The sequence below is a fragment of the Lissotriton vulgaris genome, chromosome 5 (assembly GCF_964263255.1).
Source record: "Lissotriton vulgaris chromosome 5, aLisVul1.2, whole genome shotgun sequence".
Lineage (NCBI taxonomy): Eukaryota > Metazoa > Chordata > Amphibia > Caudata > Salamandridae > Lissotriton > Lissotriton vulgaris.
Genome location: NC_141693.1, coordinates 115,571,355 through 115,598,045, shown reverse-complemented (window position 1 = coordinate 115,598,045; position 26,691 = coordinate 115,571,355). Strand labels below are relative to the sequence as shown.

Genomic DNA, 26,691 nt, shown 5'->3' with positions numbered 1-26,691 from the left:
AATGACACAGGAGACTTACGGATGACACAAGAGACTCCCGGAGGACTGGTGCAGTGAGGAAACACTACTGCGTGCTCCATACAACTCTATGGGCCGGTTGCAAAGTTGAAGTTTAAGGACCCTTCTAGGAGGACTTTGAGCAAACCCTTCGGGATTTAAGAGTTTAAAGGGCCACCCCACCCGAGGATACCCTAGTATCAGAGTTACCTCTCCCAGGGAAGCTGTTGCATAGGTCTTAAGTGGCGTCAGAAACTCCTGTCATTCTCTATGGCTGGAAGTGAAGAAGGACTGCTGCTCTGAAGGTGAAAAGGGTCGGTGGAATTAAAGCCTGGATTCTGGATGAGAGGAACCTGAAAGCAGAGGGGACAGAGTCTTGGTCACTTCAGAGTCACCAAGGGCTCGGTAGACGAATGCTCACCGATATCGGGTGCTTCAAGTGCGAAGAGGGGATGCTTGACTCACAGCCACAAGGTCCCGGAGGCGTCGACGATGACAAGGAGCTGGGGTTGAGCTGTCCCACGAAGGATGTCGAGTGCTGAGGGGTCGGCGTCTGGCAGGAGCATCAACAAGTCTTAGTAACAGCAACCCACGCAGGAAGGACAAACAGGGTATGGTGTGGACCAGCAAGGTCCAGGGAACTCGCCAAGCAATGGGGAGTCAGGGCACGTCTGGAGCAATCGGGAAAGTCCAAGAACAATCAAGATGACCCTCAGAGGGACCCACAGGCCGAAGGACCAGGAGTCTTGAGGTGACTTCGAGCAAGATTGCAAAGCACCAGCCCACGGACCACTCAGTACGAGGAGGTCAGAGTTCTCTGGTGCAAATACTGCTCAGGGTCAGGCCTACACGGAGTCCAATGTACAAACACAGGAATAGTCAACAAGCATATGCACTTGCAAGTGGACGCTGTGCACAGGGGTTCGGGTTACGCAGCCTCCACAAGGGATACCGGCATCCAACTCTGTGAGAGGGCAGATCGACCTCAGGGACCTTCAGGAGCCCACCTCCTGTGTTGCTTAAATCTTCGGAGTCCTCAGGAGCAGCTACCGGTCAGTTGCGCTTTAGGTGCCTGCAAATCAGGGGAGTGACTCCTTCACTTCAAGGTAGATTCTTCTGTTGTCTTAAGTACTCCTCAGGTCCTGTACGGAGTCTGTATGGAGTCACAGCACCAACTCTGCTTTGGAAGGAAGGGGGGGGGGGGGCGAAGTCAAGCCCAGTCGAGGTCCAACGAAGTTCAAGGTGTCCAGACGGTCGAAGGTCAGTGTTCTCTTCTTGTAGAATCTTGTCTACGTAAAATCCAATGTCCTGTAGCCAGGTAACCCATTTTATACCCAAGGGAAAGGGTTGGACTGATTCAGGCGACCCTCCTAGGAGAGGGCAGGACCAAGGGGTGGCTACAACCATGTCCTTTGTCCAGTTTCGCTCAGGAGCCAATGACTCCCAGAACTGGTTTGAGTTGGACTATGCACAGGGACACCAAATGTGCACCCACCCAGCCCCAATACACTAAACCCTGTCTGGGAGGTGGTCACACCTCCCTGTGACAGGATGCCTATTGTGCTACATTCCTTTGCTCGAGCTTGGCTCAGCAGCAGGGGGGCAGAAATGTGTCTCTGGCTGGCAACATCCATTTTGTGCTGTCTGGTCGAGAAGGCTGGCATCTGGTAGAGCGGTGACCCCACAAAGCTCTCTTCAGAAGGGTTGAATCATATCTCCCACACCAACTACTGTTGTGGCCGTATTATTCCAAGGTGTTTGATACCAAACACAATATGTTTCTATGCAGCCATTTACCGCGAGGTTATAATGCAACTCTAACTATATGTCCGGCTGAGTCAAAGACCACCCGGGAGAATGGTCTCCGAAGGCTGCAGAGGGGCTCTGCGCATGCAGGGGCACCCTCTCACATAAAACCCTGCACCCTGCCTTCAGGATGGATAAGGCCTGCTATAGGGGTGACTTATACGTTTTAAGTGTTAGGACCATTAGATAAAGTGAACCTATATCTAAAGTAAGTGGTGCAGGCACCATCTTACACAGGCTGCAGTAGCAAAGCTTGCGCATCTTTGGCACGCGCCACACCTACGGGATGAGAGCTGGGCCCTGTGTCTTCTGAATAGCCAGCAGGCCTTTGATTTGGTTGAAAGGAGCTATATGTGGCTACTGCTTGACAGGATGAGGTTGGGGGAAGAATACATAGGATGGATGAAACTGTTATACACTAGACCTACAGCTTGGGTCTGCCTGTAAATTCAGGTGTCAAAAGGCTTTGAGCTCCAAAGAGGTACTTGACATGGTTGCCCCTTGTCGCCACTTCTGTCCGCCCTCGCGATGGGACCTCTGGCGGTCACCCTCAGGAACAGGGTGGAGGGATGGGGAATCCATTTGGGAAATATTACTCCCTTGGTGTCCATGTATGCTGATGATACTCTTGTATACCTTTGGCAACCGGAAGAGGCAATTCCTGTGCTGCTTGAGGTGTTGACCAGCTTCAGGGAGATATCAAGACTGTGCCTTAATCCAGGGAAATCTAAACTCTTCCCCATGGGACACCTGGCTGGGAAGGAGGATAGCACATTACCGACAAGAATGCGATTGGCTAGGGACGAAGTAAGATATCTAGGGATCAAGTTGGCACACACGCAGGCTGTCTACTTGGAGCAAAATATGGGGATATGTGTAGAGGGCATTCAAAAATTGATTGCATTCTGGCAAAAGTTACTGTTATCTAAGATGGATAAGGTTGCATTGACAAAAATGGTGATCCTCCCACGCTGCTTGGACCTTATGCACAATTCCCTTAATCAAATACCACGGAAGTACTTCTTTTCAGCTGGATTGCCTACTGGTGGAACTGCTGTTGGGACCCAAAAGGAAGAGGGTAAAATTGGGAACACTACAAAGGAGATGGGAGTAAGGGGGGCTCGAGGTCCCTGAACTGGGCCTCTACTATATGGCGACACAGCTCCAACACGCCGTACACTGGTTTGATGAACACGACAACTGGAAGAAGCAGCTATTGGTGGGAACACACCGGGGGATCCCTCTCCTCCTCATGTTGGGAGCGAGGGCGCCAGATTGGCTCCCATACATTGTTCGGCATGTCACCACGACATGGGAAGATGCAATTAAAACTGTGGTGCAAATGGCGCCTTACGTCCCTGATGACCCGTTATTGGCCGTGGTATCATTGAAACGTAGAAGTCAATATGTCCACCGCTAAATGGACTGAGGGGGGCTGTAACACGATGGGGGTTCTCTACTCTGCTCAACAATTCCCCACTAGAGTGCAGACGGAAACCGCATTTGAGCTAGGAGGTGCAATATCTCCAATATGCAAAAATCTCAGCGGTGGCCTGTGAGCTGTGGCCGATGTTCCCACAGGAGCAGCCTATATCAACTACCCTAGATGCTATTTCGACCTTGGTAGGAGGACGGGGACTGATTTCTCATATTTACAGGGCACTAAGGGGAGACATCGCAGTTGACCCTCTTCCAGTTCATGCTAAATGGGACGCGATAGTGGATGAACCCTTGACGGAAGCAGAATGGAAAAGGGTGCATGAGGGGAGTCAAGCAAATTCGCTCCAATGCCAGATTCAAACTTACACAATATAACATTGTCCAACAAAGTTATCTGACTCAGCGGGTGTTGCACAAAATATACCCGGATCGCCCTGCCCAATGCCCCAGATGTGGTTACGGTGACGCTCATTTTCTACACAAGAACTACCGTCCCATCTCGCTCCTTCCTTTTCCGGCCAAAGTCATCGAGAAGACCGTCAACAGACAGCTCGCCGCCTTCCTCGAGACGACCGGATCCCTGGACCCCTCGCAGTCCGGGTTTCGGTCCAACCACAGCACCGAGACCGCCCTAATCGCAGCCACTGACGACATCAGAACCCTGATCGACAACTGGGAAACAGCGGCCCTCATCCTCCTGGACCTCTCCGCAGCGTTCGATACTGTCTGCCACTGCACCCTAGTACAACGCCTCAACAACATCAGAATTCAAGAGAAGGCACTGGAGTGGATCATCTCGTTCCTCGCCGGAAAAACCCATAGAGTCCGCCTCCCCCCGTTCAGATCCGAGGCCACCGAAGTCATCTGCGGCGTACCACAAGGATCTTCACTCAGCCCAACCCTCTTCAACGTCTACATGAGCCCCCTCGCAGCCATCGCACACCAACACAACCTCAACATCATCTCCTACGCCGACGACATCCAGCTGATCCTCTCCCTCACCAACGACCCCACCGCCGCCAGAGCCAGCCTACACGAAGGGATGAAAGACGTTGCCGACTGGATGAAGAATAGCCGCCTTAAACTGAACTCAGACAAGACGGAAGTCCTCATCCTGGGATCATCACCCTCCGCCTGGGACGACTCCTGGTGGCCCCCGTCCCTGTGCACCTCTCCCAAGCCAACGGACCACGCACGCAACCTGGGCTTCATCCTGGACTCCTCCCTGGCGATGACCAGACGAGTCCACGCCGTCTCATCTTCGTGCTTCAACACCCTGCACATGCTCCGCAAGATCTTCAGATGGATCCCCACTGAAACCAGGAAGACCGTTACCCAGGCACTCGTCACCAGCCGACTGGACTACGGGAACACCCTCTACGCCGGAACCACAGCCAAACTTCAAAAAAGACTTCAACGCATCCAGAACGCCTCCGCACGACTCATCCTGGACATCCCCCGACACAGCCACATCACCGGATACCTGAGAGACCTGCACAGGCTCCCCGTCAGCAACAGAATCCCGTTCAGACTCCTCACCCACGCACACAAGGCTCTCCACGACCTGGGCCCCAAGTACCTCAACGACCGCATGACCTTCTACACGCCCACCCGCCAGCTACGATCGACCAGCCACGCCCTCGCCACCGTACCACGCATCTGCAGAGCCACCGCCAGAGGAAGATCCTTCTCCTACCTGGCAGCCAAGACTTGGAACTCCCTCCCCACCCACCTTCGGCGAACCCAAGACCATCTCTCCTTCAGGAAGCAGCTCAAGACCTGGCTGTTCGAGCAGTAACATACCTCTCTCCCCCAGCGCCTTGAGACCCTCCCAGGTGAGTAGCGCGCTTTACAAATGCTGTGATTGATTGATTTTCTACACATGACCTGGGATTGGCTTTATTCTGGACATCGGCGATAGACAGCTTGCAGAAGGTTACTGAATTGTTAAGGAGATACTATTGGAACTCCTACCTCGTCCTAAAGGGAAAAAATGTACCAGGAAATTCCTTCAGCTGGGGTTGGTATTGGCCAAACAAAGAATCGCAATCGGGTAGATGAGCTCGACGCCCCCAGCGGCCGAGAGCTGGGCCAATGACCTACGGGAATGGGCGACAGCAGAGCTAATCCGAATGAAAAGGCTAGGAGAGATGAAAATCAGGAGGATGATGCGAGGGCCTGGAACGCCATAATAACAGATGTCCACATCAGAGGGGTCCTCCCCATGCAAGAGATGGAGGGGTCAGAAGCAGGCCACGAGGGACAAGGGGTGGCTGCAACAGGTGGGAGCAGTTCAGTGGCCAGGACAGCAGAAGCCATTTAACACACATGAGGAGTAGTCCGACTTACGACACTTTGAATGGGAGGGGTGTTCTATCGCGACTCTGGGAGGGTAGGGGTGGCATGTACAAGGTTATGATTTATACTTGTAGGATAACTCTGTTTATGTCCGGACTCAGTACTATGTTTCTTTACTGCCAGGATGATATCGATAATACGTTATATGTTGGAACAGAATGTGCTGGCAATATTGTCATAATCTCCTGTGATGCACAACTGTGGTTAGAATTTTGCTGTGATTCTGGGCGAATATTTAAAACAAACACTTCTTTACAAATCTCTTAATGAAAGCCACATCTAAAGTGTTCTCACAACTTATAATCATGTCTCCCCACCTTGCCCCACTGTCACATCATCCACACTTACAGCCAGCAACTTTACTAAGCATTTCCATTTGAACATTACTCCCTAGCCCCCAAACCACAGCTCCATCATACCATAGGAAATGAAGTATACATATGAGTGTATATGTGTATATATAATATACTCCCACAATGCTTTTTGCCATTTATTTACTTCTGTACAGCACCTTATGTGGTGAACAAACCATTTGATTTACTTTAACCACAGAAATAGGTTATTTTCCTAGGTACCCATATTATTGTGTACAGCTTTTCTGTTTAACATTCTGTAGTTGGTGAATAGATATCTATTGCCCATTTGCTTTCGTTTTAACTGTCTGTTAAAGTAATTGACATTATGTAGATCAGTGCACCTTAAAATCTTCTGAAGTAGTTATTTTACTTCCTTACTTATGGAATTTGGGAGCAAAATTATTTCTTGGAGAGTAAAAAAGTAATAACCAATGCTGATGTGGAGGACGGGTGTATTTTTACTTGAGTAAAAGATTAAAAATATGCTTTAACATTTAATCTCTGGGTACTTCTGTAACCCATGTTTTATGATCTGGAAACTCACCAACAACCATTTCTCCTAATGCTTGTATTTACATCTGGTAGCAAAAACAGTGGAGCACCGTGTGAAGACCGCTTCTGACACTGCTGATCTTGACATAATGGTAGATCAGTGCAGTGGGGGCCTGGTCAGAGTTGTGTGCAACTGCTAATCCCTATTTTGCGGTTAATAGTATTTAGCTGATTTATTGGGAGTAAAACAGACCAGTATGCCGCTTATCTACGAGGCTTGGGACATAGTGTGTGTCATAGTCTGATACTCGTTTGAGCGGTCTAATTTAGACTATTTGTCTAAGCAGATATTGAAATATTTGGTAAATTCTCGTTCCTTTTGTTTGGATCAATGTAATATTTGTATGCATGCATCAAGAGATCCGTGGGCTTTTTCTGAAGAAATTGTAAATCCCCGATTTACAAGTTGAGGTGTTATTTATCTCACGTGATAAAAGTTAAGTAACGATACCGCAGGGTACTTTCTTTATCGTTCATGACAAATTACACTGAAAAAAAACGCGTAGGCTGAAAAGACTTAATGAATATGTAACATATTGATTCGTCTGCAACACTTATAGAATACAAATTTGAATATTTTATTGGAATTTGCCCTGCTGACTGTTTGCTGAAGAAATACAATAATAAATTGTTGATATGGACATTACAAAAGACGTTCCTTTATATTTTTGTGATTTTTCATTTTGAGGGTTGTGGCCAAGAGCGGTGGGCTACGAAGAGTTGAGCGAGCGTCTTCTTTGGAAACTTTGAAGAAAAGTACTGAACAGTGACTTTAGTACACACTATTTTATTTTTTTCCTCACTGTCTTGCTTTTGGTACTAAAGATCACAACATTGTTGACCAGATGACTTGCAGTAGGCCCTACATCTGAATTCTCAGTGCTGCAGAGCCCCTTAAAGGCAACAAGAAGACACTAAAAAAACCAAAAATAAACATAAGTGCACATAAAATGCAACACTGTTGCAGAGGAAATTTCATTTTCCTTTTTGCAAGTGAGCCACATTCTCTAAAGACGAATAGGTCAAAGTGAGATTTTCATGCAACATCTTCTAAAAAACGAGTTTAACCTTTCGTGTAATACCTGTCGGAGAGAAGGAAATATTTAGCACTCCTTCCTATGATCTGGTAGCTTTATCAGCTTCCAGTTGATTATCTTCTTGTGAAGAAGGAAGAGTCCATTAAAGGCCTCCATGATGCTGCATTCATAATTTTCACTGCCACTAAAAATTACAAAAAATCGTCAGACTATGTGAATTGATCTGGGTGGGGCAGGGGTTAACATTAGTACTTTCTGTGCCCCACGAGAACTAAGAAAAATATCATGGTGAAAGCAGTGTTGGTGTTTTTAGTGCAAGAAAACGAGTGACCGTGAGACACTCTAATAGACTGATAGTATTGTTTTTTTGTCTTCTACGTGTCAAGGCTTGAAGATCAATTTTAGGGAGACCGGGCCGCAAATAGGATGTTTTCAATTGTGTATTCGATTACACTTAAATAAGTGATCACTCAACATTATTGGAATATTTGAATTGTTAAATCTGTTCTGAGCTTCTGATTTTGTCATTGTGAGAACATATGCTTTTCATTCTGGGCACGAGTTTTTTTAATTTTTTTTATTTAAACGTGGGGGAGGCAAGGCATTCAAATATTTGAAGATCATTGTGTTAAACGCACAGTATTTACTCTTCAGATTTTGTGCTTGATAGCTATGAGTACAGGTACCCGTTTGTTGCATGAGTGTTAAGTTTACGCTGCTGATGCCAGTGCTGTGCTTATTCTCTGTATAAGTGGCGCTTATACTGCCATGATCTATGCTGTACCTGTTCTATGTCTGAGAGAAGTTGCCCTTCTACCCATGCAGTGTGTTTTACAAAAGTTTAATAGAGCCTTTTATACCGAAACAAAAATGAGTGATGTAATCCATGGAGATACATTTATTTTCCTTAATTGCACTCCGTGACTTCCATAAGTATAAGTGGGAGTATATCATTAGTAATGCTTGTGAATAAGAAAATTCATGTTAATGCCCTCTTGTACAAACTTATTACAAGCAAGTGGTGGTTTCCTGGCTCATGCCAGTCTCCTGCTGCTGGTCCAGTGGCTTCCCTCTTCAAAACCTAATTTACAGGATGATGGAGTTCAGGTCCTTAGCAAGCTACCATGTCTGTGACCATTGAGACTGCATATGCCTGGTCTTTCTTAGCCACCTCTAACAACCACTTAAGCGGAAAGGCTGTGGAGAGGAGTTCCTGTGAAATGAGAGTTAATGCACAAAAGCACCTGTGAGAAGTTAGCCTGGCATATGATGTCCACTAGTTCTAGTGGGCACCTTGCACCAGTCTAATCAACCCTTATTGAGGGTGGTTGTTAACTCAACCTTATAGAAAGCTATCCTAGTGGTAGCGTGGACCAGCAGTCATCAGGCTAAGACTTCAGTAGGCGATGTTAAGCAAGTTGTTTTTACCAATTATAAAACCTTGAGTACCAAATGAAAGCACACCACACAAGGTATATTTCCAATATATATGTATTTATTTTAAACACAACCCCTCTGCACTTTTTTATGAGGTTAGAGGTAAAAGTACAATACAAGTTACTCAATTAGCATACGATCAGTTGCACAATGTACGTTTTGCCCTAGGGGCCTCACATACCATATACTGAAATAGTGGCATAAGAACCTCGTAAGAGTTAGAAAGCAGGCCCGGGTTCTGTGGAATCGCTGGGGCTACTCTAAACAACCAAAGGTTAGGAAGTAGGAGGCCCACGGGAGACTCGTGCAGTGTCTAAACACAGACGCGGTTTATCATTGACTTTCTATGGAAAACGAACCAGTCACAAATTTACAATTTAAGGATACTTCCGGATGGACTACGATGAAACCCTTTTAGACTTAGACACTAGGAGGGCCAATACCCTTGAGACTACCAGAGTACTTGTGTTACCTCACCCACGGAAGCCGGGTGCATAGGTGTCTTTTGATGTCAGGTTTCATCGTCTATTTCAATGGAGAGCTGCAAAGAAGTGCTGCAGGCGACCAGAGGGAAAGTGTCGGGGTGGATCGAAGATCTGAAGAACCTGAAAGCAGAAGTGACAGTCTGGGTCACTTGCCAGTGACCAGGATGGAACCAGGCGATGTCGGGTGATTTCAGGATGAAAAAGGTGAAGCTTGTCTCTTCAGCCACGTGGTCCAGGAGGTGTCGACGACTACCAGGAGCTGGATTCTAGCTGTCCCACGAAGGATCTAGTTGACTGCGGTGTCGGTATCAGGATTAGACCCAACAAGCCTTGGCAAACGCAATCCACGCGGGATGTCGAGATTGGCTTCGGTGCAGACCAGCAAGGTCTGTGGTGCTTTCCCTTTGAAGGGAAGCTGGAGCAACCAGGAAAGCAAGTTATATTCAAAATGGAGTCTTCCAGGGGCTCACTAGCCAACGGACTAGGAACCAGGAAGACCCGTCGAGCTGAAATGTAAGAGCGGGCCCCACGGGACACTCGTGGAGTGTGGAGGCCTAAGCTTGGGTGCAAATGGTGCTCGGGTCTGGGGCTTCTCGTACCCCAATGCACAACTGCGAGATACCTCGGCAGGGCTCGACAAATCCGAAAAATGGTACTAGTCCTGCAGGTCTAGTACCATGGAAAATCCCCTCAACCTGACTGCAACCCACTTGACCTCCGTCTCTGAAAACGGAGCAAAAGTGACAAGATAACAAGATTTAAAGGCATCTTCATTGCTCATTCCCTTTGTGAGCAATAAAAATGCCTTTAAATCGTGTTATCTTGTCACTTTTGCTCTGTTTTCAAAGACAGAGGACAAACGTTAGTTTGACTTCCTACTCGCCAGAAAGGGCGAGTAGGACCTAAAAATAGCTCGTCCTCATCCATTCTCCCTCGCAAATGCGAGCGGGCGAGTGGATTTGTCAAGCCCTGCTCGGGAGTCGATGCAGTTAGCAAAATGCAGGATGTCCAGGAGTTCGCCACGGGTCTCAGCTCTGCTGGGAACGTCTAGCAGCGTCCGAGATGTCTGGAAGTCCGTGTCCTGTGTCGCAGATTCTTCGGGATCCGGCGGGAGCCTCGAAAATGCAGACTGGCAAAGTTGCTGTCGGTGCCTGTTTGACCAGGGTGGTCACTTTTTGACCACAAGGCAGATGTCTTCCGTCTTCCAGTCGAAATGGAATGTCGAAGGTCCAGGATTTGTTTCAAAGTTTCGTCCAGGGTAATCTAAAGTCCTAGGGACACAGCTCCTATGCGTATACTAAGTTTAGGGCTTGGACTGCCTGTAAGGTCCCTCCTATGGGTGGACCTGGGAAGGGGGTGGTTACACCCCTTTCCCTTTGTCCAGTTTAGAGCCAGAGCTGGGCCAGAGTGCCCCAGCATCCGATTTGAACTGGGAAATGCATGGAGCACCTAGTGTGCCCCAGGCTGTGTCTGGAAAGCATTCACCGAATGCTGCCCTCCCTGCCCCAATACACAAAATCCTGTCTTGGGAGGTGCCAGCACCTCCTTGGACAGGAAACCTATTGTCCAGGCCTCCCCTGCCAGAGTTTCGTCCAGCAGCAGGAGGTCAGACTCGTGTCTGTGGCAGCAGCATCCATTTTGTGATGCTGAGGCTATGTTTAACTTTAACAGGGTAAACCAGTAACTACATGTCTTCTCCCTCTAAAAGGGTGGTATGCTACCCCCGCCGCCAGGACTGGCGAGGGGGGCGGGGGGGGGGGGGGTAGTATTTCAAAGTGTTTGACACCTTACACAACATGTTTTGATAAAGCCAAACCAAAGTTAGCATTAACCGCGAGGATTATAATTCACTTAAGAGTATATGGTATGGCTATATCATAGAACAGCTATAAGGAGATGGTTCCGAAAGCTGCAGAGGGGTTCAGCTCATGCTAGGGCACCCTCTCACATAAAGCCAAGCACTCTACCTCCAGGATTGTCGAGGTCTGCCTTAGGAGTGGCCTATAGGTTACTATGTGTCTATATAGGTATATAGATATAGGTATACTATATCTAAGTAAGAGGTGATTACACCACCTTACCCAGGCTGTGTGAACAGACCTGTGGTTTAAGTGTGGAAGGCAAACCAAGGTTGGCACAATACATGCTGCAGCCCCTGGTAAGCCTAGGGTGCACCTATGCCCTGGGTACATAGGGTACACTGTACAGGGGGTCCACAAAGGTGACCCAGTAACCAATCTGGTATGTACCTAAAGTACATGGTATCAATTTAGAGAGAGAACAGCTAGGCTGTGGTCCTGATTAGCAGGGCCACAGCCAGACTAAAGTCGAAGAACCAGAGAATTGCAGCAAAAAGTGAGGGTAACCATAGGAAGCAGACCCTACTCTCCTACAGCGCCAACCTAGAATAAAGGACATGTGCGTCTGTAAGTGATCGAGTCCATCTTATTCTATCAAACCCTTGAACACTAAATATTAAAGTATATTTATAGTCCTTGAATACCATTGCTGTAGGAAGTTTGCTTGGGCCATATGTCTCTATATGATATGGCACTGCCTAGCAGTTGCAAATTCGATGTAATGTATAGTTGGAGGTACAATTTACTATGTAGGTTTTCAATTTCCTGATAACTAGCTGGGTGTAAAATGTACTCTGTGCATTCACTCGCTGTTCTCTCCTTTGATAATAAGTGTCATTGTTGATGCAGGTCAATCCTCCTGCTTTGCCAGAGATGAGGAAGGTGTTAGTGGTCCCTTAGGTTGAGTTGCACTGCATCAGTTAACATTGCATTTGCTTGTATTGCTCTGTGGTTTCCTCTTCTTTTCTTGCACTACGTACTATACGCCGGGTGTCCCGTTTTTTTTCTTTTGCTGCCCTCAAATTGATCACCCTGGCTATGGTCGTTTCCCGCCTGGATTACGGCAACGCCCTATATGCAGGTATACCTGCATATAGTTTACGGCGTCTGCAGCAAATCCAAAACCAGGCGGCGCGCCTGGTGTTCAAACTTCCGAAGTCCCACCACACCACTCCCCTCCTCAAGTCTCTTCATTGGCTCCCTATTCATGCCCGTGTCCAGTTTAAGCTTGCTTCCATTACCTTTCAAGCTCGACTGGGCACGGCACCGGCCTTCATCTCATCTGAGATAACCCCCTACGTTCCCACCAGGGAACTACGTTCTTCCGCCCTGTCTCTTCTTACAATCCCTCGGTTCCGGAGAAAGAAATGGGGAGGCTCGAAATTCGCGACCCTTGCCCCCCTCCTCTGGAACTCCCTGCCTCTCGAGCTCAGAGCCTTAACCCTATACCCACAATTCCGAAAGCAGCTCAAGGCTCATCTTTTCACTAAGTCCTTCAACTGATCCACTTGCAGTTTGTCTCTCCTTCCCCCAGCTCCGGTCCTTCTTGCCCAGATCTTTTGTTACTTTAGCGCCATGAAACCGCTGGTGTACGTGCGCTCTATAAATAATTTTAAATTCAAATTCAAATTGTATTGGCCATAAGATTGTCTCCTCTTGGAGCATAGTTCATCGCTTATTAGGTTTCGCTGGGGAACGGAGCCTTTAGGCTCCGCCTCCAGAGAAATCTCTTGATTACAGTAAGGACTCTGGAATACGCCCCCCTGTCCCATTGGCTAGCTCCATAAATGGAGGCTAGCCATTGGAACAGAGAGGCGTCCGTCATGGCCGGAGCAGACTCGGGGGCGTTCCCGAGATTCTTTGGCTTTTGCCGACGTCACGCGACGCCGGGAACGCCCCCGAATCTGGTCCGGCCGGGCCGTGCTTGCTGCTGTCCTGGGCATCGTGAGTGTTTTTCCCCGGCACGTTCTCCCGCCGTTCGTGTTCTCTCCCGCCCCCCTCACGCCCCCTGTGTCCTCTCCCGCCCCCTCCTGCCGTCCTCCACTGCTTTAATGTTAATTTTTTTGTCATCATGGCGCCAGCTTCATGGGTTGCTGCTTTCATATTTATATGAATATCTTCATAACAGGCGCTTCACAGGCCTCCGCTTTTGTGTTTGTCTTTCTATCATCATGCGGCCGGGCCGTGCTTGCTGCTGTCCCGGGCATCGTGAGTGTTTTTCCCCGGCACGTTTCCCGCCTCCCTCCCGCCGTTCGTGTTCTCTCCCGCCCCCCTCACGCCCCTTGTGTCCTCTCCCGCCCACTCCCGCCGTCCGCCACTGCTTTAATGTTAATTTTTTTGTCATCATGGCGCCAGCTTCATGGGTTGCTGCTTTCATATTTATATGAATATCTTCATAACAGGCGCTTCACAGGCCTCCGCTTTTGTGTTTGTCTTTCTATCATCATGGCCCCGCTTCTCAGACGGCCATGGGAACTAGCACGCAGTACCCTTTAACATTTGTTGCTGTAGATGAGTGTAAAGTTTGCTCACTGCTTACGTCAGTACTGTGTCCATCTTATTACAATATGAAGCCTGTGCATATTAAATTAGCAGGTGCCATGCCCAAATGAGGATCTAAGGGGCCTGAGTTGGATGATTAAAAAAAAAAAGAAGGATTTAAGTGGGCAGCGGGCTATACCATCAAGCGTAGACGGCCTGCATATTAAATTAAGAGGACGCCACGCTTTATGTTGTGCATTAGTCTTGCCGACTCACGTTACTTAGTGCCGGCGTGAGTCATTCATTACATTTCCTCCACCTTGCTGAGGTCATGTGTAGATCCCGAGAGTATTCCCACTCTGTGCTTAGAGGGTCAGCTGTAGTATTAGCCAGACCAGCTGCACCGTGTTGTGAGAGGCGTGCGAGCGGCAGTCCCAATCCCTATTGTTGAGGACTCTGGACGTGGGTTGAGACCTCGCAGGAGGCCGCCATTTCACCTTTTGGAAGATTCTCTGATAGCTGCTCTACAACACTTTGTGGGCCCTGGAACCCCAGACTAGGGCTCTGCCATAAAGAGTCTGACAAGGGCACTGCGCCTCCTGCGCTCGGCACCGTAGGGCCCAGAGCTAATCACTCTGCAAGGCAAAAATGTCTGCCATTTGCAAGCTAGAAGACGCGCAAATATCCTAGTGCCAGATAATCGTTTATGGCAATTTGTGTCCACTTATTGTCATAAGTCATAAGGTTTTTTTGAGCGCACACGTCACCCAGAGGGATCTTAAAGTGCTTGTGTGCCTTTTGCTGTCGCATCTGGGATGGCTAATGGGTGCTAATGTCATTCCTTTACCGGTTTGATTCATAATCCGAGGCACTACCAGACCTAAGCAATTGCTGCCCTCTTAGTTTCATATTGTGTTGGTTTTTGCACTATGAGGACACTGGGTGCCCTAGCCGTAGTTGTTTCATTTGTGCAGTACTAGTGATATATGTCGTTTTATGCCTGCCTTGAACCTGATAACAGTTGCTGTAGTCATAGCTTTACTATACGGTTGAAATAAAAACATATATTATGATATAGTGTGCACTTTTTTAATCTAAATAATCACTTCACTGCAAACAAAAAATCATAAAGAGAAAACATTCCCATATACAATGTCAATATCATCAACTCCTAAAATGTGAGACCAATTGCATTGAAAATGCCTGTTCTAAGTAGGTGTAAAGTTAGAGTGCTCGGTAGCATGCCAAAGAATCAGTTGTAGCTTGGGTTCCCAACCATTTTAATTGTCTGTACTCTAACCCTATACGGATCTTTGGCTGAAATATAGGTTAGTGCATGCACTCTATTTTGAGCCCCCTTAGTTTATTGCTGAATGCTGTGCTCTCTGAGGTTCAGATACTTACATTTACTGTATAAGTGTTTAAAAACGTGTTGTTCCCTGTCTGTTTGCATGGGGACATTTGTTTCCAACAGAGTAGATCTTTAACTTTAGGGCTTTATTAGCTCCGGTCTATATGTGGGATTTACAGATCCATTTCTTGAACTTTTGCCCCCCTCACCTTGATTTGTTTCATTTAAAGCAATAACATTTCATGAAATTATATGTCTGTCCATCGGCCCATAAACAAGACTAATTTTACTATAACTCACTTGCATTCTTATAAGATACCCTACCTCTTTTAAGCACACAACTGCCACCTTCAAACCCCCAAAAAGGGAAACAACTTAATTTGTGAAGCCCACTTTTTCCTGCTGAATGGGACTACACAATTTGAAAGTTTGTTGGGTTTTCAGACAAAATTGTAACTCTAATAAGTGTATCGCCACAAGCCTAATGGCATGTAGGGAGCCTGAAATCTTCAGTAATGTTTCTCAGGCAGATCTGTGAGGTTTCTGCAAATTAGTGACAGGTCACTTCACCTACTAGGGATTCTTGTATAGTAAACGGAAGATTGACAATTAGCTTTCCATTTATCTACATTTTATGGTTCACTGCAGGGTCTTGCGACATGACATAAGCCATCAACTAAGCCATCGTAATATTAGCATACTAAAAACTAATGTAATTCTGTTTTGTAGTAAATGACTCCAAGTGAAATACATGTATCTGACAAATAGATCAATTAATAAAATAGCAGAAAGTTATTAAATATCATTCAATTCATTTTTTTCATGTACATTTCTTAAATGCTGTGCATTATTTATTTTTGCCATTAAACTATCGCAATATATTATTCATTGAAATATGAATGACACGTATCTGTTTTTCTATTCTACCTGCACATCGAGCAGTTGATCCAAAAGTAATTAAATTATATGTAAAAAACATTGCAGGATTCATCACTTTATGGATATAAGCCATCAGACAGCAGTTTTATTAACATCTTCAGACAATTGGGGCTTCTAAAATGCTGCATTTTGATTGGTCCATATCTGCACTGGGGTTTCATAGACAGAGCCGTATTACAGCCACAGTTCACATCTGTTTTATCTTGTTCTCATAACAGCTGCTTGTCAAGATCACAGAGTTCTGAGCAAGAACTAGGGTACTCACCTGGCTCATAGAATATCCCACATTTTTTCATTCTCGTTGTTCAGGAATCAGAATGGAAACATGAAAAAAGACTCTCCTTTCTCTTTCTTCAAATTCTAGAAATTAATGAGTCCACAAAATCGTTTCTCTTTTCTTCATTTTGAATTTTATATTTAAAAGTTGAATATAAACTGTAATTTATAACCGTTTTATTGTGTTTTGTGTTTTAAATGATTGCCTCATTGTTCAGATGAGGTTGTGGTGTTAAAAAGTGCATTATTGGGGGGTGGTTCCTGCCTGGGATGAAGGTGCCCATTTGCCAGCACACACCCCGCCTGATTGAGGATGCATTAACACGCTTCTGTTCTAGAGTGCCACAGCACGAATCAGTGTTTCCAACGTTCTGTGCGCTGCAGCTGCTGCAGGCGCCTGTCCCCACTGCGCTCCAGGCCCCTTCCTGAGGATGCTGTATGCACCGTTCGACCTGGTAGCCCTGTGTCCCACCCCCGTCCCCTGTCTCAACCTCCTCCCCGATGCCATCTAGGGACGCCAGGCTGATAGCTCAAACCTGCCAGGAGCGCTGTGTTCACAATACCGGATCAGAGAGACCCCACCAAGGAGACAGGGACAGATATACAGCCGTGTGTCGGTGACAGCACATGCATTTAGTCACCACCAAGTGCATTCTACAGCATTTGATTTCATGTGGGGCTCTCTGTGTGGGGGGGGGGGGTCTGTGTGTTTGTGTGTGCATTTGCGAGAGATTAAGCTATTGGCACTGTAAATGACAATGCCAATTATTTATCTGTTTTCAAAACTAACACATAAATAAAAATGTTGTCATTTACAATGCCAATAGCTCAAACTTTTCAAAAGGCGAAACCATTGCATTGTAAATGCTTGTTTTATGTGGCTGCTCATTTATTTTATCTTCTTGGGTATCACTTGTGGCACATCTCTGTATTGCCTGCAAACACTAACTCTCTACTTTCAGACTACCAGGCAGCATTCCCTCCATGAAGAAGTACAGAATCTGCCCTCCTGGTTATCTGGGATGACCTTAAAAACATAGTAGACCAGAATGAGATTACTTAACTAATTGTCTTGGACCTCTCAGTTGCCTACGACACAGTTTACCATGACACTCTAATACAAAGGCTCTACGAGGCCAGAATAGAGGGGATTACTCTTGACTGGAACACATTCTACCTTCACAACGGAACAAGTGTCATCCAAAGCATACTCCACAAAAGCAGGGAATACATAAAACTCATCTCGCCCTGGCTTTTTTACAACATCTACATGAAGTCCTTACTGGTTTAACCCCTTCACTGCGGCGGCTACTCCGCCGCAGTGCTAAGGGGGCGGGGCGGCCGCATGCTGGTGACGGAACCGCTCCGTCACCAGCGTCGGTGACGCTGTGCTTATGACGGAGCGGTTCCGTCATGGCCCGCCCCGCTCAATAGAACGCTCAGCGCAGGCACGGAATTCGCGCCGCGCATGAGCAGCGAGCGGGCCTTGACGGAACCGCTCCGTCATCAGCACAGCGCCACCGCAGCTGATGACGGAGCGGTTCCGTCATCAGCAGACAAGGGGTTAATTTCAGCTTAAGTGCTTTAACTATGCAAATGAAATACAAATAGTCCTTAAACTGGAAATCCTAAAGACATTGGAAACACAGAAATACTCAGGTTTTCCAATTGCCACATATGACCTATTAAGTGCCTGGCCTGACTATATGAGACCATCTCCTAAATGTTCTAAGGAAGTAAGAAACCTTGAAATTACCATGGACTCCAAGTTATTAATGAATGTCCAAGTGGACAAATTGGCAAGATCAAGCTTCATCACCATGAAAAATCTGTGAAGCATCTTCCCCCACCTGGGATTTCCACACAAGGTCCAGGCTGCTATCTCTCTTGGACTGTCTAAACTTGATTACGCCAATGGCCTCTACCACGGATCATCTGTACGAACTATGAAGATACTACAATGGATTCATGTCTCTGCTGCCAGACTATCACTACATGTAAAGCCCCAAGCCCACATCTCCCCTGCTTGAGGGTACCACATTGGTTACGGGTTGGCAGAAGATCCACCTTCAAGCTGCTTTTATCAACCACAGAGCAATACATGAAACAGGACCATTTTTTTTCATGATGAATAAAATCGCCAAATACATTCAACAAAAGAATCTGTGCTCAAAAGTGGCACCTCTGCTTCAAACCCCACCAAACAAGACCTCCCCCCCCCCCCAGCACAGTACCCTTGCCTGAGAGCTCCTGAGTGAGTCTGGAGCGGGCCTCCATGTACTTTGCAAGCCCCCCCCCCCCCCCATACCTTTTCGTTACAACACTGAGAAGACTACTCAGGAGTTGGCTCTTTCCTACTGAACCACCATACTCCAACACCAACGTACATGTACAGCATATCTCTGTGTTTGTAAACATGTATAGTTTGATTATATGTATTGTATCTAGATATGTGCATTTCTTTGTACAGATATGTATAATAACAATGGTTTTTAAAATATATAGATATTCTTTGGGCCTGCTTAAAATGTATGCTTTACATTTTTTTAAATATATATGTGTGTGCTTAACATTTTTATAGCTCAATGCATGGATTTTATATGTTATTTAATTAGATGCTTGTGGACCTCTGTTATATTTATCTATCGCTGTATGTAAATATTGTCACTATTGAAATATGTTGAATATAAAAAAAGTTATAGAAATCAATTTGGTTCACGTACAGCTTTAAAGTGTGAGTTTATACAATACAACTTTAAATCTCAATATATTATCTTCCTTATACATGTATTTCCTTTTTATGTATCTATGTATTACTTTACACCTACTGTAGGAGTAGCTAAAAACACCTTTTAGCTCTCTCAGTGCACTACTGTCTCACCATATTCCTCTCTCAGTATATCCTCCACCTCCACTCTCGGACGAATCCCAAACCTCATACTACTTCTATACTCTCCTCAATAACCCTTTCTAGACTCTTCCCTTCTCTATCCCTCCTTAGCTCACCCCAAAGCTCATTTTACTATGATCTCCTGAACAACCATTTTTACATTTTTCACTCATGCATCCCTCCTTTTACTCATTTGTATTTGGTATTTGTAGAGCGCATATATCACCATAAGGTCTCATAGTGCTAGACTAGCTAGTGTTCACGGCAGGACAGGACAGAAAAAGCTTTGATTTACATGACTGAGCTAAACAACCAAGTTTTGAGTAGTTTACGGAACTTCTTATGATCGGTCTCCAGACGGAACGGTAAAGGCAAGGTGTTCCAGGTTTCTGGGGCCACCTGGGAGAAATATCTACCCCCATATCTGGCGGTTTGGATCTTCAGCACTGTCAGAAGAAATTTGCTGTTGGACCTGAGGGATCTAGCATGTTGGTATATAGTGAGTTTTTTAGCTAGGTAAAGGGGTCCTTTACTATTGAGTGTCTTATGCACCAGGCAACACAATTTAAAATGGATTCTTTTTTTGATTGGGAGCCAGTGTAGGGACTTCAGACTAGGTCCGGATGGGGAGCGCGAGGGCAGGTTGAGGACCAGCCTGGCCCCCGTATTTTGCACGACCTGGAGTTTAGCCAGGAGTCCTACATTTATGGAAGCAAGTAAAGAATTGCCGTAGTCCAGACGGCTAGTAATCAGTCCCTGCACGAGGGGCATCCTGGAGGAGGCAGGGATCCATTTGAATATTTTTCTGATACTACGCATGATCTTCCTAATCCCTTTCTAGAGACTCTTCCCTTCTCCATCTCTCCATATTACTCATCCAAAACCTCATCTTACTACTATGATCTGACAACACTTTGTAGACTCTTCAGTCTTCTATCATTCTATTATATCCAACTAGCAGACTCGTGTGTTACTGCTCAAATTAACTCCTGTTTCCCTGAACTAATCCACCACTAATCCTTTTTGGGGTTCCAGAGAAGCGTGCTACTCGGAGGTTTGATGCCTCATCAGGGGTAGTAAGCGCTATATTATAATTACTCCATATGCAGATAACGTGCAGTGGTCACCCATGTCATTTCCAAGTCAAAGAACTCAATCACTTGTGTCCTGTATGATCTTCGATTTGGGAAAACATTTAGCTATGAAATGAGCCATCCAATCTTCTGTATTTATACCTTGATCTGTAATCTCTCATTTTGTTTGCAAATACATCGCAGCACATGCTGTGGACATTGTTTTGTTTGCAAATACATATTTTGCTTTTTACATGAATTATTAGTACAACCCAGCATTCACTCCAGGAACCTAAAATCTTTTTCAACATTTGCATTTTTAAATTTATGGAACACACTCTTTGATAATCGTATGGTAAGTTAACACTTAGATTCAGATTGTAAATTACATTTCCTGGTGTAAAGGACCCCGGTATGCAATGTGAACATTGCTAAAACATTTCGTAGTGATTTTAACTGTTTCATAAACTTCAACTTGGTTGTTTTAGTTGAAGGCACATACAGACCATATTTGCAAAATGGAATTGTGATAGTTGGACTGGAGACGAAAGTAATTTTGAAACTGGATTGTTGCCTAGTCGTTTAGGAGCTCTGTTTTAGTAGGCAGTGTATCCCTTGTGGAGGCCATTCCGTACATTGTGGAATTTACTGAACCTGTTGCAAGAAGTGCCAAATTTCATAAATCCAGTTTCTTGCTATGTGGAGTTCCTGGTACTACCCCCCACCCCCTCACCATGGGTGACCTTACTAAAGTTTCTCTTCTGAACTAAAATACCCGATGATTTTGGATATTTATAGAAAATGGAGATTATACCAACAATCTCTTGGACTTGTGCTTCAGGGAATGTTATTGCTTGGCGCGTGGGCTTATGGCTCCCTGCATTCCAACATGCCAAGTACACTACTGCTGGTAGCAGGGTATTTTGCACAACCATTTGGCAGACTTTGAGCTCAAGAGTGGCTTTCAGGTAGCACATTTTCTGTCCTCTCCATTAATGCCTGGATATAGCTACTTATTTCTATCTATGATCAATAGTAAGGGCGAATTGTATGCAGTAGTGGTGATTAGGAAATATTTACATGAAACGGATCCCCAAAATACTTCTCATCAGTGTTCTGTTAGGTGAAAGTGAAATTGCTGCTATAAATCCTGCAAATTGTTTTTACTGTTCATAGAAGGAGAATGTGAACTAGTGAATGTGTTCATTCCATGTTCACAAACTGAGGGTATACATACAATTTTTGTGTAAATATTAACTCGTGTTGAAACTGCATATGTGAATGATTTTTATGTGTCATTAACCTGTAATGCTATCTCTGTTTTACATTAGAAAGTATAAGTATTGCATGCAAGCATTTGAAGGCAATATGTGTTTTGCTTGTACATTTCTAGTTTACAATAAAGGGGAATGGCTAATGTATGGCATTTCTTTTTCTGCAGTGGTCTCCTCTAACATCTACGAGGCACTGTGAAGAAGCAAAGTAAGGAATCATCTTTAGAAGCAGCCATGCAGCCTCCTCCCCAGGCAGGACTTTCAGGAGCTGGAGGGCCTCCACCACCGATAGGAATGGGCCCGAATGCGTATCGGCGCAACAATCCCTACAGCAAACGGTCAAATGTGCAAGCATCTGGGGCACCTCCTGCTACCACTTTTCAACCTGTGACTGATCCTTTTGCATTTGGCAGATTGACTCCTCAAAACACGCCACTTAATAATCCTTCAAAAAGCAATACAGTTATCAGACCAGGTGCTTCTTTACCAGCATTTTCACAACCAGCTGGAACGCATCCGGCATATGCAGGGGATTATTCACAAGGAACATATATGTCGTCTTTGGGGTCTGGTCCGGGTTCATATGGAGTACCTTCATCCTCTTCCGGAGCTTCACATGGGGTGTATACATCCTCTTCAGGTTCTGGTGTAGGCTCTCATGAGGTACCTGCGACCTCTTCAAGGCCTAGCACAACTTCAAACAGCGGATCATCTGGTCCAAGTTTACATGGTGGATATATATCATCTTCAGGGTCTGGACCAAGTTCTTATGGGGCCTATACGTCATCGTCAGGGTCTGGACCAAATTCATTTGGGGGTAATACTTCATCTTCTATTTCAGGCACAGGTTTGGATTTGGTGTGTACATCATCTTCAGGATCTAGCGCACCCTCTGTAGCAAATCTGTTTACCTCTCCAAATAGTACGGAATCTTCAGGACTGACTGGGTATTTTACTAACAGCACAGTTGTCCATCCCAGTAGAGAACCACCAACCCGAAATGAATCTGCTCCTCCTTACAGTTTAGGTCCTACATTTGACAGTACGTTCCGAGAACAGCAGCAGACTGGGAATCCAAATCAAAACAGACCCCAAAGCAGACAAGATAATATTAAAGATTTCAGTGCAAGTCGCCCAACGTTACCAAACACCACCTCATTCCATTCTCATCCAGTTCAACAATCCAATCAGTGGAGGCCTTTCCAAGATGGGCTACAAACCTCAATTTCAAATTACTTGCCCCCTCCTGTGCCCCCTTCTCAGACTGTTCCTTCACGTGTCCCTCACTCTGTGAATTCCTCTCTTCCATTGGGCAGTACTCCCTTTACTGCGCAGACCCTTAACCCATCTCATCTTGGCCAAAGACCTCAAAGTACACTTTCGACACCTCTAGCAGCTGCTGCTGAAAGAAGTACAGTAGGTGTTTCTCAAAGTAGCACTTTACAATTTAGCCACTCATTTCAGCATGAAAAGAACTATAACCCAAATTTAGGACAGAACATGAATTTCTACAGCCAGCCTTACACAGAAAGCTATTACCCGCAGTCTATCGTAATGGACCACAACCATCAGGAAACCCCATCTTTAGTTCTGAACGCTGAAAACCATTTGTATAATAGGACTGAGGCATCTGGCTCCCAAATCCCTGCAGATTCGGGAACCATCTCAATGTTCTTCAAAGGAGATGAGGCTGAAAACGAAGAAATTGTTCCTTCTGAAAGACAAACGGGCAGTCAAAGAGTAGATTCTGATTCTTCTTCGGAGCAGAGTTCTGCACAAGCATACATATCTCCTCTTTGCACTCAACCCCATGCAGCAAATATACCATCACAGGCACCTGTTAATATGAGTTCAAATAATGATACTACCCCTATGGGCATAGAGCAGTATTTTTCTCTGAGTGTAAGCAATCAGGATGACTCTAGTAACCCTTCAGATGTTTATGCAAATCATAAAACGCAGGTTGGTGTTGCTAGTGGGGCACAGTTTGACAATGTTGAGAACTTGGAGTGTGTTCAAAATCAAGAAGTATTGCCAAGTGAGCCATTAGATGCTAACTCTCCGTCCCCTAGCTCTAGTTCTGATATGTTCCGGTATGGCCCATTACCTGGACCACCAGTCCCAAAGAACAGCATTGCAGGGCACTCTGAAGGGGGACCAAACTTGGAGACTCCTGATTCTGTATCTCATCCTGTTCGGTCTGATAGCGTCTCCTCTGGGTATAGTAATGTAAGTCACCGGAGTGCATCTAGTTCGACAAGACCTCAGGAGCTCACTGGTACCTTTATTCAGCAAGAAAGTGGAAAACCAGAGGAGTCCCCTTCAGGCTTTTTTAAGCAGATTGATTCTTCTCCAATAGATAGGGATTCCAGTGTACAGAACAATTTCAAGAATAATATGCATGCTAGTTTGTCCCATACTCCAACTCCTAGTCCCCCCAAACCCACAGGAATATTTCAGACCAGTGCAAATAGTTCTTTTGAGCCTGTCCGTTCCCATGGGATTGGCATGAGGCCTACAGAAGTAGATCAAGCCAAGATGGTAGGAGAAGTTCGAGAGAACCTAGAGATCCAAAGCAAGACCAGGCAGACCAGCACCATGCTTGCAACCTCTCCAGGCAACCTTGAGCAGCCACCTGACAATTTGGAAAATATTTTCGTGCCCCAAGCACATCATTTCCCTCATCAAGGGATTGGAGATCCTGGTAACCTTTTGCAACCACTAAGAGGCCCTTCCATGGAATCTGCTACCTTTATTTTAGAAAAAAGACCTTCCTCTCGAGCACATGGCGCCAACAAGAAGTGTGAAAGTCCAGCTACCACTCTTTGGGCTCAAAGCGAATTGCCTGCTTTTGGAGCAAATGTTCTCCTTGCTCCTGCAGCACCTGCTGTGCATGTACCTCCTAAACCAAGGAATAAAGATATAATCCAGCCTCCAGAAGTGGGAGTTTTGGATCTGAACTCTAGCAGCGTTCCTGCTCTTGCTCAGCCTTCTACAGAGGTCAATGTTTCTTCAGAAAATCTTGAGAATCCTCCGAAAATTGGAGAGGAAGAACCATTTAATTCGCAGTCCAGTTCCGGTTATGCAAGTTTGTTGTCCTCCCCACCTACAGAATCTTTGCAAAATCAACCTCTCTTGATTGCACAACCCAACCAAAGCTACAATTATTCACAGCCAATTAATTTTTCAATGTCTTCTTTACCAAATCAGCTCAACCAACATGAAGGCAACAGCATACTTGGATGTGATGTCCAGTCTATATCAGGCAACCATGCATCGCATGTTCGGGGCTTGTCCGGTGAAAATGGTGTGTCTCTTTTCCAAGGTGGAACCTTAAATAAACAACCCCTGTCCAATGATCTGCCTCCTTCTACTTTGGTGCTAAGGACAAGTGTCTCTCAACCCATGGCTTCAGATTCATTGACCCAACCCCCATCACAGCAAATTCCACTTAATTTAGCCACGTCAGCCCAAGCTAAAATCAAAGAGGAGCCCGTCATTCCTGTGCCTGATACATCCCCACAAGTTCCATCATCACCCGGAACTGTGAAAAATATTTTAACAGGCAGTTCAACTGTGAAGGTGGCTTCACCAGAAGGGCATGTAGATTTGCACTATAATAATTCAGCAAAATGGTCAAATAGTCTTGAAGAAATGTCTGGTGCTCTTGATTTTACAATGAGTCGGGCATCCAACAAAGACCGTGCAAATCCTCTTATACAAATACAAAGCAACTCAGTTGGGGATAGACCTGTATTTACTCAGAATCCTTTCCATATGGGAGAAGGGATGAATGACAAACAGAGTTTTTATCAACAGGTCTCTAACGATAAGCAACAGCCTTCAGCATTGCTATCTGAAAATAAGCAAGTTATGCATTCAGCACCACCTACTGTGCCCAATTCTTCATCTTCGGGGCAGCCTAACACTTTGAGTTACCAGATGCCCCCAGAAAGTCAATTGGTCCAAGACGTAGCTCAAAAAGAAATGCCGACACAAAGCAATAAACCTCCTCTTGTACCTCCTACAGGAAGTGCCTCACAGCCTCCGACAAGCTATGATACTGCAAGACCTGAGCATGCTGCTGAGCGTCTTCAGTCCTCCAGTGCTCCTGCTGCACCGGTTAGCACAAAGGATCCTGCAGTGCAGCAAGAACAACCGAGGCCACCGAATTCTCAAACACCACAACAGGGATTTGGGCCAGGAGTTGATCCATCTGCCTACATGTATTACAGGCAGCCATATGATGCATATTCTGCGTATCAAGCAACCTATCCAGCTGCAGACCCTAGAGCGACGTACCCAGTGCCAGATCCCAGAGCGGCTCATCTGTACTATCAGGTAGCAAACTTTTCTTTATTTTGATACTAACATAGCCACTGAATAACTCCTGGAAGCCTTTCATATTCAGTAAAAAATATTCATGTAATGTGATCTTGTGGGTACTGTTTGCCTACTGTTTCTTTTGTGTTGTAAAGTGCAATCTGCATGTGGCCATTCATAGACTGGTTATGAGATACCCATTTCCAACTATTAACCCTCAGAGCTGTGTCAGATTTAAGGAGGCTTAGTGCCCCACCAAAGAAACCTTTTGCATCTTTCCCTGGCAGCAGGGCCACAGTTGGTGTTCTGTGGGCAATTTAGTTCCTCTTGCTGATGAAAATCTCGACAGCTGCCTGGTAAATGTAGCCATGCAGTGTGAGTTATGACTCTGTATTTGCAGTCAGCTAGGTGGATTGGATATGAGGAGAAATTTTAGCGTTTGTTTACTTATTGTTTTTGGGACGTCAAAGGGTTAAGTTTAGCTTGACAGCACATCTGTTGCCAGACCGTATGCGATCAACAGAAAAGAGCTTTAAGAAGCACTACTGTGAAAGGGTTTGGCTCAGTTTGTAGACTGTTTTGCCAGTGGTTGCCTTGTGAGAAAGCTTATGCTGAATATAGTAGGCCTGAGTTGCTAATAGAGGCTAATCGATGATGAAGTCTAGAGATTAGGTTGATTCATTCGAGAAAATACGTCCATTGCAAAGGTCATGTCTGTTTATTGTGAAACATTGTGAGAGACAGCAGGACTGATTTA

The 26,691-nt window shown here is 45.6% G+C and overlaps 1 protein-coding gene across 7 annotated transcripts in view; it reads left to right on the top strand.

Annotated features, from left to right (window-relative positions):
• SEC16A (SEC16 homolog A, endoplasmic reticulum export factor) overlaps positions 1-26,691 on the top strand; it is a 478,800-nt gene that overhangs the window by 30,891 nt on the left and 421,218 nt on the right. For all 7 annotated transcript variants that reach the window (XM_086921035.1, XM_086921033.1, XM_086921029.1 and 4 more), the window contains exon 2: positions 21,779-25,952. In XM_086921035.1, coding sequence (XP_086777161.1) covers positions 21,846-25,952 — 4,107 coding nt within the window. In that variant the 5' untranslated portion in view covers positions 21,779-21,845. The remainder of the gene's footprint in view (positions 1-21,778; positions 25,953-26,691) is intronic.